The sequence below is a fragment of the Gopherus flavomarginatus genome, chromosome 2, assembly GCF_025201925.1.
Source record: "Gopherus flavomarginatus isolate rGopFla2 chromosome 2, rGopFla2.mat.asm, whole genome shotgun sequence".
Lineage (NCBI taxonomy): Eukaryota > Metazoa > Chordata > Testudines > Testudinidae > Gopherus > Gopherus flavomarginatus.
The window spans coordinates 160742523-160760306 of record NC_066618.1 but is presented as its reverse complement, the minus strand read 5'-3'; the positions used below and the strand labels follow the sequence as shown (position 1 = coordinate 160760306).

At 44.5% G+C, this 17784-nt stretch overlaps 1 protein-coding gene across 1 annotated transcript; it reads right to left on the bottom strand.

Annotated features, from left to right (window-relative positions):
- Positions 1–11377: 11377 nt before the first annotated feature.
- On the bottom strand, positions 11378–16487 carry NKX3-1 (NK3 homeobox 1). Its single transcript, XM_050940274.1, has 2 exons — positions 16115–16487; positions 11378–12943 (listed from the first exon to the last, which is right to left on the bottom strand). Exons 1-2 carry the CDS (start codon positions 16470–16472, stop codon positions 12528–12530), a joined length of 774 nt encoding a protein of 257 aa, XP_050796231.1. The 5' UTR covers positions 16473–16487; the 3' UTR covers positions 11378–12527.
- Positions 16488–17784: the final 1297 nt, after the last annotated feature.

The window sequence follows — 17784 nt, the reverse complement described above, 5'->3', positions numbered from 1 at the left end:
GTAGCAGTACCGCAACACCCCCCCCCACATAATAACCTTGTCATCCCCCTCCCCAACTCCTTTTTAGGTCAGGACCCCTACAATTACAACACTGTGAAATTTCAGATTTAAAGAGCTGAAATAATGAAATTTATGATTTAAAAAATCCTATGACTGTGAAATTGACCAAATGAGCTGTAAATTTGTAGGGCCCTACTTATATAGCACTTTTCATCAGTAGATCTCACCGTGCTTTGCAAAGGCTCTTAGTATCATCCCATTTTGCAGATGGGGAAGCTGAGGCACAGAACAAGGACGTGACTTGTCCAAGGTCACCCAGCAGGCCAGTGGCTGGCGCCAGAAATAGAACCCAGGACTCCTGAATCCTAGTTCAGTGCTCTATCCACTGGGTGAGAGTACTGGTCTCATCCATTATGGCATTTCTTATATCTCTTCATTTCTCTGAATACAGTTTCCTACATAGCACAGAACTGCTGTTCAATCGCCCTATGTTGGCCCTAATGCTCCTAGTTTAAGGAGCTTGGCTGGAGCATGCCGCACTTACCTTCATAGATTCCCAGGCTGGAAGCAACCACTGTGATCATCTAGTCTGACCTCCTGTTCAATACGGGCCATAGAACTTCCCTGAAATGATCCCTAGAGCAGATTTTACAGATAGTGTCCAATTTTGATTTTAAAATGATCAGAGATGGAGGATCCATCACGACCCTGGGTAAATTGTAGCAATGGTTAATCATTCTCACTGTTAAAAAATCTACACCTTATTTCCAGTCTGTATTTGTCTAGCTTCAACTTCCAGCCATTAGATTGTGTTAGACCTGTGTCTGCTAGATTGAAGAGCCCATTATGAAATATTACTCCCCCCATATGTACTTATAGACTGTCAACAAGTCCCCCTTTAACCTTCTCTTCGTTAAACTCAGACAGCTCAATACATTCAGCTTATCACTGTAGGGTATGTTTTCTAATCCTTCTCATGGCTCTGCTCTGAACCCTCTCCAATTTATCAACATCCTCCTTGAATTGTGGGCACTAGAACTGGACACAGCATTCCAAACACAGAGGTAAAATAATCTTTCTACTCCTACTCGAAATCCTCCTGTTTATGCATCTTAGGATCACATTAGCTCTTTTGGGCACAGCATCACATTGGGAGCTCATGTTCAGCTGATTATCCACCATGACCCCCAAGTCTTGTTCAGAGTCACTGCTTCTCAGGATAGAGTCCCCCAGCCTGTAAGTATGGCCGACGTTCCTTGTTCCTCCCTTGTATACGTTTACATTTAGCAGTTCTAAAACACATATTGTTTGCCTGAGCCCAAGTAATCCAAATTGTTCTGAAGCAGTGACCTGTGATCTTCATTATTTACCACTCTCCCAATTTTTGCGTCAGTTGCCAACTTCATCAGTGATGCTTTTTATGTTTTTCTTCCAGGTTATTAATAAAAATGTTAAACAGAGTAAGGCCCAGTCCCACTAGGAACACCCTCTTGATGACAATTCTCCATTTAAAATTCCTTTTTGAAACCTATCCATTAGCCAGCTTTTAATCCGTTTAATGTGTGCCATGTTAACTTTATATTCTTCTAGTTTTTAAATCAAAATATCATGTGGTGCCAAATCAAACACCTTATAGAAGTGTAAGTATATTACATCAACACTATTACCTTCAAACCATCCATTAGGACAGCTGTAGGGTTTGTTGCTGCAAGCACATGCATTAGGATAGGCCAATGGTTGGGCCATTAGCCTGGGATTTGGGAGACCTGGCTTCAGGTCTCTGCTCTGCCAAAGACTCCCTGTGTGACCTTGGGCAAGTCACTTAGTCTTTCTGCAGTAGGGAGATAATAGAGAAGTGCTATCTTATTGAGGAGTTGGGAGGATAAATGGTATTAAACATTGTGAGGCTCTCAGATACAACAGCAATAAGCACCAGATAAGCACCTTAGCTAATTTACTCTGGAGGCCCCTGAACAGACTGATTAGCCCAAAGGTGATTAAAGAAACATTTGCCCCTCCCTCCCACCTTCTGGTCCTATGATCATAAATGAAACAGTTTCCCATAATGCTTTGTTACCCTTCTGCTAGAGTAAGCCAGTTGGGCTTCATAAACCTGACACTGAAAATGTGCAGAAGGTCCCAGGAAGACTTTTTAAAGTTTTCTACTCGATTTTCTTCTTGGGCTGGAGATTGGTGTTCTGTTGACAATCAATGTGTTTCCTTCGTAGTGAGATGTGTTTGGAAATGCCTCTGTAGCAATCCTTTGTTGATTTATTCTCTTTGTCCACCTTCACGCCGTGATGTGCCACAGAAAAGGCAAGCAGCCTATTTCCACCTTGATTTCTTTAGTAAAAGAGAGAAAAATAATCTGCTGAAGTTTTTGTGAAGTCATGCACTGTAATTTCCCATAGGAAAATAGTGCAAGTGGAAATCTGTAGTTTGCCATTTCTGCAAAGTACCTTTCTTCTTTTCTTAGATGTACATAGTAGAGACTGTATGTCAGAATTATGGCTGGGACATTTGCACTGCTTAGCTGCTCCTGCACTGTACAGGCTGAGTGCTGCAAGGTGGTGAATGCTCCAGCCCCCATATAGTGAAGCATCTTTAAGCATCTGTCCCAAAAACAGGTATAACCCATTGTGGAATGTGTCAATCCACAGAGGATGTGAATTGTTGTGCCTACCAGCTCCGGAACCTGGGCGCTTTAGCTCAGTCTGTAGCCCTGGTTCAATCCTCAGAGTCAGACAAGATGTTGGACATCACTCAGGTGCAAAAAAATTGAATGCAAAATTGAGGCTGCAAAATTGGAGGCTGTGTTTCAAAATCAGGTCCATGGAATGCAGAATTTTCAAAATCTGTATTTTGGTTAGCGAGAGCATAAGGCTAGACCCTCTTTGTAGGGTATCTCTTCCAGCACCATGAATAGGGTGACCAGATGTCCCGATTTTTATAGGGACCATCCCAATATTCAGGGCTTTGTCTTTTATAGGCACCTATTGCCTCCCCCACCCCATCCTGATTTTTCACACTTGCTAGCTGGTCACCCTAACCATGAATAATCTGACTCGGATGTGTGCAAACCTCATAAATGGATGAATTCTGTCCCCTGATTTGTATGTTCCTTGTCAGAGAGTGTCCTCTGTGTGAATTTCGATTGATGATAGGAGGTGCTGGGATGGGGACAGACCACTTCTGCTCCAGGTACAGATTATGTGGTGGATGCTGTACATAAAACCTGCTTGAATGTGATCCTCTGCTTTCTCACTGTGTAAATGGCTGGGACAGCTTCTGCAGAGCACTTCTGTCCCACTTAAGCCTTATTTTGAGGTCTAATGTAGAATTTAGATAGTGTATAAGCCTTGGGCTCGCCCTCTGCCCAAGGATCGATTTCACCTTATATTTGATCTCTTCCGGCCTGCCTGTGAGAGACGCTGAACACTTGCAGCTCTCATCGACTTCAGCTGGAGTTGTGGGTGCTTGGCGTCTCTCAAAATCAGGCCATGAGTGTTCAGACACACAACCTATTGGCTACCCTTCCCTGTTCACCCCATCATGTTCTTCTAGTTGATCCTGCAGTGCAGTCATTGAGTGAAATCCATAGTTGTCAATGGCAAAGGGTTTTGGAAAAGATTGAAATCTTCATGCTTCCAAGCTTAAACCAGCCTTTAACTTTTGGGGGTCAGAGCAAACTTTCTAATAGGGTAGGTAATCCCATAATTCCCCACTACAGGGTTTCTTGCACTTTCCTGAGGCGGTAGTGGTCACTTTCAGAGCCAGGATATTGCTTTAGATGAAGGACTGATCGGCTCTATTATGTCTCTGTACTCTTTATGCCCCCTCAACTGTTAGCCCAACTGAGTAAACTGGTTCCCATCAGTCTGGTTTGCAAATGTTGATTTAGGTCAAAGAGAATTTTTTCTTGGCTCCCTTCAAGAGGGTGCTTGCCAAGTGTGTGGTTTATTGAATGCAAATGTTAGTCAACAGTTACGTTATCCAGTGACAGCCCTTTTTTCACCCTGTTAAATGGTTTGGCAGAAACAAGTGTAAATATTATGTCAGCATTAGACACTATTTAATCCTGATAGATATGTTGGCAGTGGAGCCTGACTCTAATTGACAGATGTTAAATGATGTCTTCTGTTTCTAGTAGTGCCACAAATAGGAGTTCTGCAGTGTTAAGGCTAATTAAAAGTCCATGTCTCCAAGTCTGGGTGGGATTTTCTTTTATGTATTAATCAAGAGGAAATTTATCACAGCAAGAGTTTGCTTTGTCATTCCTACTGTTGTCATTAATGCTTTAACACTGGATTATGTGGATATCAAAACATTACAGCCCTTTTTTCTGTGTGTCCTTCTGCTTTGTGTTAAAGTATCAGCCGGCAACCTTACTGTCCCCTGTAGAAAAGCACGTGGGGGATTCAAGAGTAAAGAGTTGCAGAGGAGGAAAAATTATAAAGAACTCTAACATTCGTTGTCTAGGTAGGAGTCTGCCAACAAACTCTTAATGGCAGGAGTTGCAAAATAATCTGTGGGTTCCCTGCCTAATCAAATTGGGATATTAGTACTGCAAGTTGCCTCTCTGGATGTGAATGTGATCACAGTGGTGAGATGGTACCTCGGTTCCCAGAATCAGCTTTTGGAGAAAGTACTGCTGCCAGGTGTGTGTGCATACGTGCTCCTTGGAATGCTTGCAAAAATCCAGCACCCGGGACAGGTAATACTTATACTACTTGACAAGTACAATCCTTTTATCTCAGAATCCCAAAGCTTTTGTGTGACCATTTTACAGATGAGAAAATTGAGGCATAGGGAGGCAAGGCCACCGAGTGAGTCATTGGCAAAGCAAGGAATAGATCCAGGTATTTTTAAAGGTACTTAGATGTCTACCAAAGCAGATAGGCATCTAGTGAAACTTAGGAAAGTGCCTACGCCCACTTAGCATCTGTCTGCATCATTAGCAGGGGCAGCTCCTGGCACCAGCACGCCAAGCGCGTACCTGGGGTGGCAAGCCACGAGGGGCGCTCTGTCGGTCGCCGCCAGGGCAGAAGGCAGGTTGCCTTCGGCGGCATGCCTATAGAGGGTCCGCTGGTCCCACGGCTTCTGTGGACCTCCCGCAGGTGTGCGGCTGAATCCGCAGGACCGGGGACCTCCTGCAGGCAAGCCGCCGAAGGCAGCCTGCCTGCCATGCTTGGGGCAGCAAAATACCTAGAGCCACCCCTGATCATTAGGTGCCTAAATACCTTTAAAAATCTAGCTCCTGGACCCCTAATCTTATGCTCAAATCACTAGATAACCCCACCTCTCTTGTCAACTGCACATACGCAAAGCAAGTCCGTCTAATACATGTGGTGGATTTGAGGTTTGCAAAAGCAACTTCTCAGACAAGAGTGGCAAATAGGATGGATCTTGAGTAAGGAATTAATAATAGGCTGAGAAGCCTTTCACCTCTAGGCTACTGGTTCTAATGCATCCCAGGGCAATGGAGACCAGAAGTTGTTACCAGCTGGTGTCAAGTGGTAGCTTGTGTGAAATGAATTGTGGTCTTCATCCGTTCAATTGCAAGATCAACATTGCAGTGGTGCCTGGTCTCTTTAGTGCTTTCAGCACTGGGGCTGAAGACTGAAACGAGCGTTGAGAAAAAGCGGCCCTCTCAGCCTTAGAGGGTGGTCCCCCTTGATCAAATCTGCCATCTTGATGGCTGGTTTGATAGCTTAGGTGAAAATGAGGATGGTGATTTCAGTCCAGTTCTATTACTTGGTCAGAAAAATCACCGCCACAAGTAGCCACAGAGGGACGTCTCAACGAAGCTTAGGTGTGGGCTTTGGATTCTAGACCATTCTCTCATCCCTCACTATATACCTTCAGTTGCACCCCTCCATAAATCCATTGAAGCCAAGGACAATAGTCTCTCAACTTACCCCAGTGCTATTGAGAGCAGAATTTGTCCCATTGTACCTGTTCCATGGATACAGGATTTCAGTCTCCTAGGCTATACTTTGTGCGCCTTTCACAACCAATTAAAATCACTGCTTTGAAAAGTATCAGAGGGGTAGCTGTGTTAGTCTGGATCTGTAAAAGCAGCAAAGAGTCCTGTGGCAGCTTATAGACTAACAGACGTATTAGAGCATGAGCTTTTGTGGGTGAATACCCACTTCGTCGGATGCATGCACAGGACTCTTTGCTGCTTTGAAAAAAAGTACCCCCCAGATAACCTAGCAGGGCCATGGATGGCTTCTAAGGAGCAGGCGTGTGTGCTTCCCTCCCGGCTTTATGGTTATCTTTCCTTACAGAGATTTAAATCCACTAAGTTAACAAATAAACAATAAGAAATAATGAATTAAAAAAATAACATTTTGAGGGAAGATTCATACCTCAGTTCAGCTTTGTCTGCACAAACTCCGACAAGTTATTCTAGAGATGCTTCTGCTCTTGCTTACGCTGGTGTAAATCAGGACTGTGTTCCAAAGAAATCAGTTGAGTTACACCAGTGTAAAACTGACATCTGCTCAGAGCCAAATACCATAAGCCTGATTCTTTGCTGTCTGGCACCTTTTGCTGCTGTTTACACTTGCACTGCAAAATCAGAATGGTAGCAGTTTATACGTACTTTGCACTGGTGTAAATGAGGATATGAAGTGCAGGTCCATGGAGAAACACTACCATGTGGTGTGAACAGATTTTTCTTTTTTTAAAAAAAAATCCAAATGTTGAAACAAATTGTCCCAAATTCACATTGGATGTCCAATTACTCCATTGACTTTAATGCATGAAAGTGACCCGTTTTTGCTTTCTTGTCAGCTTGGAAGTAGTGGAAGATGGATGGAGAAAGTGACTCATCTGAAAGAAACACTTACTGCCTAGTTGTGGAATTTATGATAGAGGTTCCTGTGTGCTTTTGCTATTTTTTTTTTATTTTTTTTTTCTGTGTTGATGAAAGCACTGCTGATTGGCGCGTGCAAAATACCTGACTAAAAAAGCTGAAAAGCACAGGACTTATTTCTGAGCTTCAAGGGTGAAATTCACCCCTGTACAGACAGCCAGCACAAAGCCTCTCTTAAGCCTTCAAAGTAAGGCCTATGCGGGACATCAGTGGTGAGTAGCCATGGCTCTGACCCCCTAGTCAGATGAATTTCATCCAAAGGCCCAAACCTTCAAACACGCACATGCTTTAACTTTTAAACATTTAAGTGGGCCCTTTGAGTTCATGCAACTACTCTCCTGCACAAAGGTGAACACGTCCATAAGTGTTTGTCAGATGGGGGCCAACAAGTGTAAAAATAAAGAGCTGTGTCTCCTGTCTGGGAAGCAGGATGAGTGGGTTGGGAGTAGTTTACAGGGTTAAGCCAGATCGAAAATATTTAGAGGTCTCTGCATATACTCAAATGATGAGATTATGGAAAAATGTGAAACCATAATAAGTTTTAGCTCGAATAAGCCCCTTACTGTATAAACTGTTGGTTGCTAGAGAGGCATCCATTTGCTGCTATCATGTGAACGACATCAGCTTTCATGTAAGTCTGGAGTAGTAAATAAATGTGCGGGCGGGATTGTTCTCCTTCCTGCAAGGTGTGGTGGCTCCTGAGTAAATGAGAATTGAGGCTGCTCAGCACATGTCAGGATGTGCCATTCCTGGCTGGATTGGACCCGGTGCCCTTTTAACAGTAGGGTGGTAAGAAATGTTGGTAGCATTCAGTGTTAGCCTACTCTTAATAGTGATGGAGGGTGATCTGATACCTGCAAAACTGCTGCACCAGCTGCTCCTGACCATTGATTGTGTGCCGCTCACATTCGGCCTGATCCTGCACTAGTGACACATGCGAGTAAATATAGTTCTGGTGGCAGCCCTGTTGCCTTCAGTGGGACTTCTCACATATGTAAGTACTACTCATAGGAGTAAGGTACTGGAGGAATAAGGGCTAAATTATGGCTTTGCGAGCTGGAGTCATGTTTCTGGAAACAGGACACAGACGCACCATGCGAGTGAAGGTATTATACCTATGAAAGGCAGAATGAAGGATGCTTAGGTGGAGCTGTGCATCTGTGGCATCTTAAGATGCAGCATGAGCTCCCTTGCAGCCTGATCCAAATCCCACTGGGCTCTGAGGATAGACTGTGGAGCCTTTAAATGCTATTAGTTGTGCATCAGGGGCTGGCCCCCAGCCATGACCCTTAACCCACTAGATCCACTCCTGTTTCAGAGTGTTGAGTCATGCTGGCCAGTTGCCTTCCTCCCTTGCATTCATGGCATGTGAGCGAGCCCCATTGCTACTCCCTATGATAGTGCACTGGGAGAGGGAGTAAGGGATCCCAAATTTGCACACATGCCCTGGCCTGGTGCGTTTGCCTGGCTGTAGCCAGATTTTGACCCCAAATACATGAACCTGAAACACACACAAAGGAGATTTTAAAAACAACCCCCCAAACCAGAAACCCCACAGAGGCCCATTTCTAATACAGGCCTTTAACTTTTTATTCCAAAGCACAATGCACACACATTGGAAAAATAGTATCAAAATATATATACAAAAATAACAACTGTTTGCACTGGACTGATTTCATAAAAATAAAAAGAGTGGGCAGTTCAGAGAAAGTTTTGTTATAGGTTACAACTGAAGAGCTGGGATACGTGAAATATCCAAATGGATGTTCAGTTACCATGACAACTAAAGAACAGTGGATAAAATCCATTGTTGCCCTGCAGATGGGGCCCAATTCCCCACTGCCCTATGATTTACACCTGGGCAAAATGGGTGAGCCACTCTCTATGGTGCATAGTCTTATACTTTATCCCCTTTAAGGGCCAGGGTGTCTGGGGCTGGCCAGCCCTGTTCAGTTATCAGACCCAGCTGGGAAGGGGGAAGGTGATCCTTATGAAAAGGCTGAGAAAACTGCTGAGGAGAGCTGTTGTGGGCCCTGAAGGGAAGGGTGAGTCCTCCTTTCCCCCCAGAGAGGCAAGGGGAAAGTCTATGGGAGTTACAGCACAGGATGGGCAGAGGAACTGCTTTTGGTTTTGATATTTTGCCTATATTTTACCTGCAGGGGAGAGACTTGAGTGTGGCAGTGAGTCCTTCCTGAGGAGGTCAGGAAATCAAAACTAAGTGAAGGGAAACTGAGGCAGCAGAGAGCTTGAAGCCAGAGCAGGTAGGTGACACTACTACGTTTACACTGGTGTGACTAAGAAGTAAGTTCATGGAGATCAGTGGAGTTAGACCAATATAAGTGAGATAAGAATCTGACCATATCATTCTAATTAGGCAACATTTTACACCCACTTTCACTGATTTAAATGACCACACAAGGTGCAGGGCAACAGAGAATGAGGAGCTTTGCACCAGTGAAAAATAGGCATGTAAAGCTACCAAATCAGCATGGTAAATGTTTTGCACCCATTTTGCACTGGTGTCAATGATGGCACAAGGGGCAAGTTATGCCCACTTGGGCCCAAACCTGCCTGTGGATTTCTGTATTCGGTGCTTGCTCCCGCAGCTATTTCTCCTTTGAGTAATCCTATCCCATTGATGTTAGTGGGGCTCCTCAAGTGAGTCAGGGCCCCAGGATAGGGCCTTAAGAAATCTTTTGTTCAAAGTACTGTACGATCACTTCTTTTGGAAAGTGGATAAGCAGCATGCTTGAGTTTGAAACATATTGTAACAGCGCAGAGATGACCTTCTACTCTTAATGCTGACTGAGAGAAAAGACTGAATCCTTTCAGAATGAATAGGTTCTAAATAAAGAACAAGCTGGAAGAAAAAAGTTATCTGGAGATACTAGAAGTTACATTCCGACTAGTTAGAAAACAGGCAGTTATCCTTTCATGTATTTCCAATAATTTACACAGTGGCACTGACCATAAATTTGTGGCATTGGTGAATTGTTCACCTTAATGGGTTTGATCCTGTAAACTATTCCTCCCGTAAGTAATCCTGGCTCACAATAGGAGTCTCCTGGCCTTCTGCAGGTCTCCTGGCTTGAGTAAGGATACTTGTGAGTGTGCCGTTTGCAGATCTATTGTGCTGGAGGGAGGAGGGAGACAAAGATCAATTTTCAAAGATATTTTCATGAAAAATAAGATTTCTAAAAATTGCCCAAACCTGAAGACGAGCTCTGTGTAATCTTGAAAGCTTGTCTCTTTCCCCAATAGAAGCTGGTATATTACTTCATTTCCCCGCACCCTTTGTCTCTGAAAAGAAATTTTTACAATTCCCAGTCCGGTAGCAATCACTCCAACGATATGCAGCCCCAACTGCCTTGAGGAGAAGGGAGGTAAATTAGGCCTTTGGATTTTTGTGGTTTGGGGGGGGTTTTAATTCTCTTTAGGAGGTGCTCAGATACTGCAATGAGGGGCATCATTATAAAGAACTGGATAGATTTAAAAAAAACCCACATATGCTCAGAGGGCGTAAATTGCCATAGTTCTAATAACATCAATAGAACTATGGTGATTTGTACTAGCTGAGAAATTGGTCCACTGAAATGATAAATGATCTAACATAATTCCCCCCCCTCAATTTTTATTTCATTTCTATTTTAAAACATTTCTTTTCTCCACAGTAGATGTTGCCTCAAACTTTATGTACAGGCAGGCATTTCCTTTGCTCCTAAAAACCATCACTGCTACTTTGAACAGACTGAGGTGAAAATATTGCTATTCACTAACCACCAGCATAAAAGCTTTATCCCATATTTCCCTTGTATACTGCAAAGTACTGAATTTTCTCACTTCCCTCTATAGAAGATAGGATCAGAAGGTGCTCTACAGCATCAAGCTAGTACAGTATGTATCAAATGGAAGCAGGAATCACCTCTGTTAGTCTGTTCAAATGGTGAGTGTGATTAACAACAATAAGAGCATTTAACTCTGTGATCACAAGAACATTTTACAGCAATACTGAGCCAGTGAGCCTCTTCTAAAGCACTAGGCTGCTTTGTCTCATCTAATTTTACAAACAGAATTGCTTCTCTTTAAACTGTTAGGAAGGCTGGAAACTTAAAATTATTCTATTTAATAGCCTATGTGTTAATGTTCAAACAGCATCAGTGCAGTGCTATGCAAAACAGATCTGTTGTGATACTGACTTTCTTGCTATCTTCTGGTTTGTTATGTGCTGCTAAGTTAGTGGTGGTATGCATTGGTGTGTGGGCTGTAGAACCTGACTAGCTGTAAATTGGCACGGTTCCTTCAGAATCAGATAATCAATTTTTTACCCACCGAGGATCCTGCCCACAGTATTTATTGCGTATGGTAACAACTCTGTTGTTGCCTAGTATTTCATGTTTGTTACTATGCAGCGCATCATGGCAACACATCACTTCATGACACAGCAAAGAGAGAACTGCACACTTTCTACTTCAAACCAAAGGTCTTTATCACTTAAGCTAAAGGAGACTCTCCTTTAATGAACAGCATAGGTGCTATGACACATAGTTATGCAGTTCTGATTCTAGCCGTAAAGAGCAGCTTTAAATGGAGTTTGTCATGTTGACTGACATTCTAATATATCTGTCTTTTCACCCTAGGACCACATAGCTCTTAGTTTCCATTTAATTAAAAAAAATGCAGACTCCATGTTTTTTCCATTCAGTGCCCCACCTATGTTCTGTTTGAGAAGACCAGGTATTTAAATACTAAATCTACTGTGCAGTGTCACAGAGTTAGTGGCCTAGATGAACACACTGAGATAATTGCTATGCAAAACCAACATCATTACTAAGTTTTTACACACTGATCATGCGTAGGGCTAAAGTTTTTTCCGAAGCACCAAAGTCCCACTTTGAAAAGAGACTTAAACACATGGGTGCCTAAGGCCTTGGCTAGACTGGCGCTCTACAGCGCTGCAACTTTCTCGCTCAAGGGTGTGAAAAAAGACCCCCCTGAGCACAGCAAGTTACAGCGCTCTAAAGCGTCAGTGTAAACAGTGCCCCAACGCTGGGAGCGCGGCTCCCAGCGCTGTAAGCTAATTCCCTCGGGGAGGTGGAGTAGCTGCAGCGCTGGGAGAGAGCTGGCAACGCGACCACATTCACTTCAAAGCGCTGCCGCGGGAGCGCTCCCATGGCAGCGCTTTGGAGTTTCGAGTGTAGCCAAGCCCTAAGTCACATTGACTTTCAGTGAGAAAGAGGCATCCACTATAGCGGATAGAGCACTGGACTGTAACTCAGGGACCTGGGTTCTGTTCCTGGCTCTGCCGCTGGGTGGCCTTGGACAAGTCACTTCATTGCTCCGTACCTCAGTTTCTCCATCGGCAGAATGGAGATTGTAATCTTTTCTAAAGCACTTTAAGATCTACCAGTGGAAAGTGCTATACAAAAAGAGCATGGCATTTATTATTAGGTGCTTTGGAAAATGTTATCCTAGACTTGTAGCAGTGTCGAGAACCTTGCAAGTCCCCTGGAAGGGAAAAGGACATGCAGGGAGCTCAGCATCACTGAAAATATGGTCAGAAGTGCTTCCCCCCCCCATTATTAGAAAAAGCAAAACAGTAAAAATAAAAAGAGCTTCTCTTTGGAAAAGCTGAAGTCTTTAGCTGTAGTTACCACAAAGAGGGACTCCAGCCATTCAAGTAGTACAGGTATGGATAGTATTGGTAGCTGTTATACACAGAAATCAGAGAGGCCCGGGAAACATCATCTTCTTTAAGGACTGGGAAAACTGAGTTCTTATCAAGTCCACTGAGTTCTGAGGCTAGTTGCTTCCTTTTGGTTTTGTACCTTCTGTTCTGGAACCAGATTTTCACCTGGGTTTCAGTGAGCTTCAGGTTCTTCGCCAGGTGGGCTCGCTCTGGGGCAGACAGATACTTCTGATGACTGAACTTCCTTTCTAACTCGATGACCTGCGTATGGGAGAAGGCTGCCCGTGAGCGCTTTTGCTGCTTCGGGGTCCTTTGGTTGCTTGGTGAGGATTTCAGAGGGTTTTCACAGTCTGATAGGTTGGTCTCCGTATATGCCTCTAGGGGAAGGAAGAGGGGAGTTAGACACCAGAAAGGAAACAGAACAGCTTGTTCTCAGGCGTTTGCCTTGCTGAGAGCACACAATTCCATTGTCATCCTGGAGACATTTTTACATGTTCAAGTGAGCTGAAAAATTCAAAAAGCTTTTGTATATAATTCTCCCCTGCCCCTGAATTTTGATAGTGTTCACGCTCGGCCAGATTTTTAAAGGTATTTGGGCACCTCACTCCCATTGATTTAAGTGGAAGTTAGGCACCCAAATACTCTTAAAAATATGTTCCTCTGTTGTGAAAATGCCTTTTTCTTCTGTACTCACAAAGAGTGTCACCATTATGGGGTCCTGCCTGGGGCTCCTAGGCATTACTGTAATATAAATAAAGTGCTGCTAACTTTTGGGATTTTATTGTGAGTCTTACAATAGTTGGTGTTTTTCTTAAAGCCCTAGATTCTGGAGTCCTGTGATTTATGTGAGAATCTCAGCTTTCACTTTATGAAAGTCAGTTTCTACCCTCATGTTGCAGAGAAAAGTTTGGAAATGTGAAGTCAGTGCGCCCCAAAGGCTCAGATGGCAACTATATAGCAAATTAAAAAACAAAACAAGACCCCACCATCCTCCTAATATAGGGTTTGGTTTGGTTTGTTTTTAAGGCACATCTCCTGAGTTCTGAATGCTTGGGGATGGCAGTCCTAGTAATTTGTAATCATTGGCCAACATTTTCAAAGATGGATGCCCAGCTGTATGTCAGGGCACCCATAAAAGTGGGTCTGATTTTCAGAGGTGCTGAGCACCTGCTACTGTCATTGAAATCAGGCCATGAGATAGATAGATATAGCCTTTAAAAAAAACCTTATTCAAGTGGATCAGTATAAAATTAGGGGCCCAGTTCTCTTCCCACCCACATTCCACTTCCTTCCATAGAGGTACTGCTACTTTCCACTGCTTTATTTGGCAGCAGGATCAGTCCCTTAGCACCTAAGGCACCCAAGTCTGAGAATTGGGGCTCTTGACTCAGTCCTACCCCATCCCTGTGAATGGCAAAGCTTCCAGTTCACGTCAATGGGAACAGGATCTGGATCCCTACACAAGTTACCAATCAAGTGGAAGTTTTACTGCTAGAAGGCTGAACTTCTGATATATCCAAGGTAAAGAGATCAAAAGTGTCTCCTTGATGCTGCTCTTTTCTGCTGTGGCATTGCTGAGCAAGTTTAGCAAGATAAAGAGGATATCTGCCATGTGAAAGACACACTAGTACATGCTGGTTTTAATGTGACAGGAGAGCAGAGTGAAGGAATTAGAGCATTGTTGATGGCCATCACAGCTCAGAGGTAGCAACCAGACATATCGCCTTCATCTTATTTCCAGAATAATCATTCTGTCACTTCGGCCCTTGATGATCCAGACAGGTGCTGAGCACCCACAGATCTGATCAAAGACAGTGGGAGCTGGGAGTGCTCTGCAGTTTTCAGGATCAAGCTCTCCATAACTAAAAACCCCAGTCTGAAAGATTTCTTAAAGAGACAGCGTCGGATTAAAAATAAGAACAACAATGTCCTCCTTTTGTGGTGCTAAATGACCCCTAGAATTACTAAAACCAAAAGAACCTTAAAAACAAATGAACTTGTCACTCTTTATGCAGTTTGTTGCTTTTATTATTATTTCATTCAGCATGGACAATGGAAATAGGCCAGTTTCCCATGTTGAAATGTTTGGGATGGAAATAATAGGCCATTCCTCATCAGCAGAGCTAAACTGATTTGTACCAGAAGTCAGTGGAGTTGTGCAGATTTACACCAGCTGAGGAACTGGCCCAATTTAAGGGATTTTTTTAAAGTAAATTTCCAAAGGAATCTCACCCCCACTTCCCCCCACTTGGAAAAAAAAATTCAGTGAAACATTTCTCTTGATCTTTGATTTGGGAAAACTTCTTTGACCGTCAGGGTCAATTTCACCTGGAAAGATCCCTTTTAACATGAAAGTGATTGATTAAAGTCTTTTATTAATATTATAGTAGTTCCTGACCATCCCAATCAAGATTGGGACCGGACTGTGGTAGGTGCTGTACAGACATAAAATAGATCAATCCCTTCCCCCAAAGAGCTTACATGTGTTTGATCCCCCTTCTTGTATATAAAAAACACGATGGAGAGAGACTTCAGCATTCCCTGGAGCATGCAGTGGTTTCCACTGCTTCCTCAACACCAACAATTTTCAAAAATTTGTAGCAGCTTCTCTTTCTTACCCCCTCCCACAATCATGCAGGTGCACGATAGAGAAACTTGTTGATATTTAAATGTCACCATTCTTTAGAGGAAGCCCCAAGTGATTTGCAACATATTGTATTTTGCTGCCCCAGCCTAGAAATACACAGGTCCCAGAAACTCACCACCTTAAAAATGACTCAGCAGCAGGTGCATTAACAATAAGATGCCCTTTAAAGCATATATATATTTTTAATTCTGTGGAGCTCAACCATGGGCCAGGACCCCCTTGTGGTAGGTGCTGGACAGACACAGAACCAAAAGCCAATCCCTGTCACAAAGAGCTTCTACTCAACAAATGGGATTTTAAAACCTTGTGTTAGATTAAAGTAATCAGTGATAGTGAATGCAGCAAATTTACCAGGCCAGAGTAAAAAGAAAGGGAGCTTCCAGGAGCTCTTTAAACATGCAGCTGTGGCACTAAGGTGGGGGGGGGGGGGGCGGAAGAATCTTGTTTCTGGCTGCCTGATTAGAGGGGGGTCTTTCTGGGCTCTCCTACGGACTCATGCGGGGTCATATGCCTTTCAAAAAGTGCTCAGGGGCAAATTTGCAACCCCCACTTCATGCGGTGCCTAAATAGGACCTGAGCTCCGCGGGCCGGGGCGGGGGGAGGAAATAAGTCTGTGCAGACAGTGGCTATTTCTATTGCTTTTCGCTTGCAGAGACCTCACTTATCCGCCACTTCCGCCTGATTTGGAGGTGCCCCCCACCCCGGTACCCTAGGAACAGAGCGCTTGGGTTTCAGTTGACCGCTCAAAGGCAGAGGAGCTGCTCCTGGTTGAGGCTGCAGGGTCTCTGCTGACTGGGAGGGGGACCCGTGATTTATAGCAGTGAAAGCGGGGCGCCACGTGCGTGGGGAAAGTCTTGGAGAAACAGGCGCGCGTGGGGACGGGGGCTGAGCAGCTGCTTACCTGCGGCTGGCTCTCCGGGCTGCTCTGGGGGCGGCGGGGGGACCCCTTTAGGGAGGGGTTTCCCAGTTGACTCCCGGGGAGCGGAGCTTGCACCGTCCAGCGCAGGCTCCGGGCTAGAGGCATCGCAGCATCCCCGGCTCTTCCTCCCTTTCCCCGCAGCTCCGCGGTCAGCACCGTCCCGCAGAATGTCTTGGATGAGGAAGGACGTGAGCGGCTTGGAGGAGTGGGGCAGCGAGCCCTGGGGAAGGCTTCTCCCCGCTAGGTGCTGCTGCTGGGCCCAGGGGTGGCTCTTGCCTTCGGGGGGCTCTGTGCTGCCCTGTCCCTCCTGCCTTCCTGGAAGGGGTGCCCGGGAGCTCATCTCCCTCCCCGCAAGTCCACCAGGGAGAAGCCCACAGGCACTTTCACTTTGCAACACTCCCTGCTTTGCATTTATAAGGCAGCCAGCCAAGCCTCCTGGGTCTGATTGGAGCCCAGGGCAGCAGTGAACGCCCTTGGAGAGCTTCCTAGGCTCCCACAGCTCCTGAGCAGTGAGATCCCTCCTTGGTATGTTCTCCGTGCCAAGGGAAGCTGCTATGCCTTGCTGCTCCTGGCATGCTGTGTCCATGGGGACTTGCAAAGTCTGTCTGTTTGTCTGTCTGTCTGTCTCTCTCTCGAAATCATAAGGATATATTTCCTGCCCATCACCTTGGTATAGAAGAGCCTTCCACCTTCCAGTCAACAGCAAATATCAGCAGAGTAGCCGTGTTAGTTTGTATCCACAAAAACAACCAGAAGTGCCCTGGCACCATAAAGAGGAGCAGATTTATTTCGACATAAGCTTTTGTGGGTAAAAAACCTTCATTTGAAGAAGTGGGTTTTTTTTAACCGACAAAAGCTTATGCCTAAATAAATCTGTTTATCTTTAAGGCGCCACTGGACTCATTGTTTTAATCAATAGCAAAGTCCCTAGTGGACTTTGTGTAATCTCTGGCATCTCTCCCTCTGCTTGGGAGGAGGGTTTTTAGGGCAGGCCTGGGTGTCAGTGTTAGGGGTAGAAGGTGGTGTTGGTTGTATAGTGGAAAGTAATTCACATTGTTTATAATACTTATTTATAGTAGTTTTGGTATTAAAGATATTTAGGCCTTTTTATAGGTGTTTTAATAATGATGCTATTTTTCTGTGGGCCATATTAACATGATAGAATCTTTTGGATCAGAAATAAAACTGAGATCCTGATTCACTGTGGTTATTAAACAGCTCCTGGCCCTGTTTTTTAAGGAGCAGGTCTGAGCTCAGGTGCTCAGGTTATGAAAATGGTGGCAGAGCTGGGGTAGAATCCATGAGCGTTTGCACTTTGTCACATACTTCTGGTGCGGGGACGGTGGGGACTCTTACATCAAGTCATAGCCCCTTAACTCTGACTGACAGTAACCATTTTTCATGCTTGCAGGAATACCTGGAGATAGACATGTAAGGCAGCCCGTAGTGGTCAGAATGGGGAAAAGAGCTGTATGTCTTTCCTTTCTCAGTGGGAAGCCTGCTATTCTCCTGGGATACTGTATCCCTTTGTGTACTTGCAAGCCCTCATTCGAGCTCCTGTTAATTTAAGATGCAAACATGTGACCCCTTCTCTCTCTTGTCAGTTTGGTGTTTGCTCGCAATTAGTTTTTGGTCATTACATGATTTGACCC

What these genes read in the sequence shown, in the direction of transcription:
- NKX3-1 (XM_050940274.1), bottom strand. Translation starts at nt 16,472, where the DNA reads ATGAGCTCCCGGGCACCCCTTCCAGGAAGGCAGGAGGGACAGGGCAGC. An exon ending in GCCCGGAGAGCCAGCCGCAG is followed by an intron (nt 12,944 to 16,114) that starts GTAAGCAGCTGC and finishes TCCTTCCCCTAG; the next exon opens with AGGCATATACGGAGACCAAC.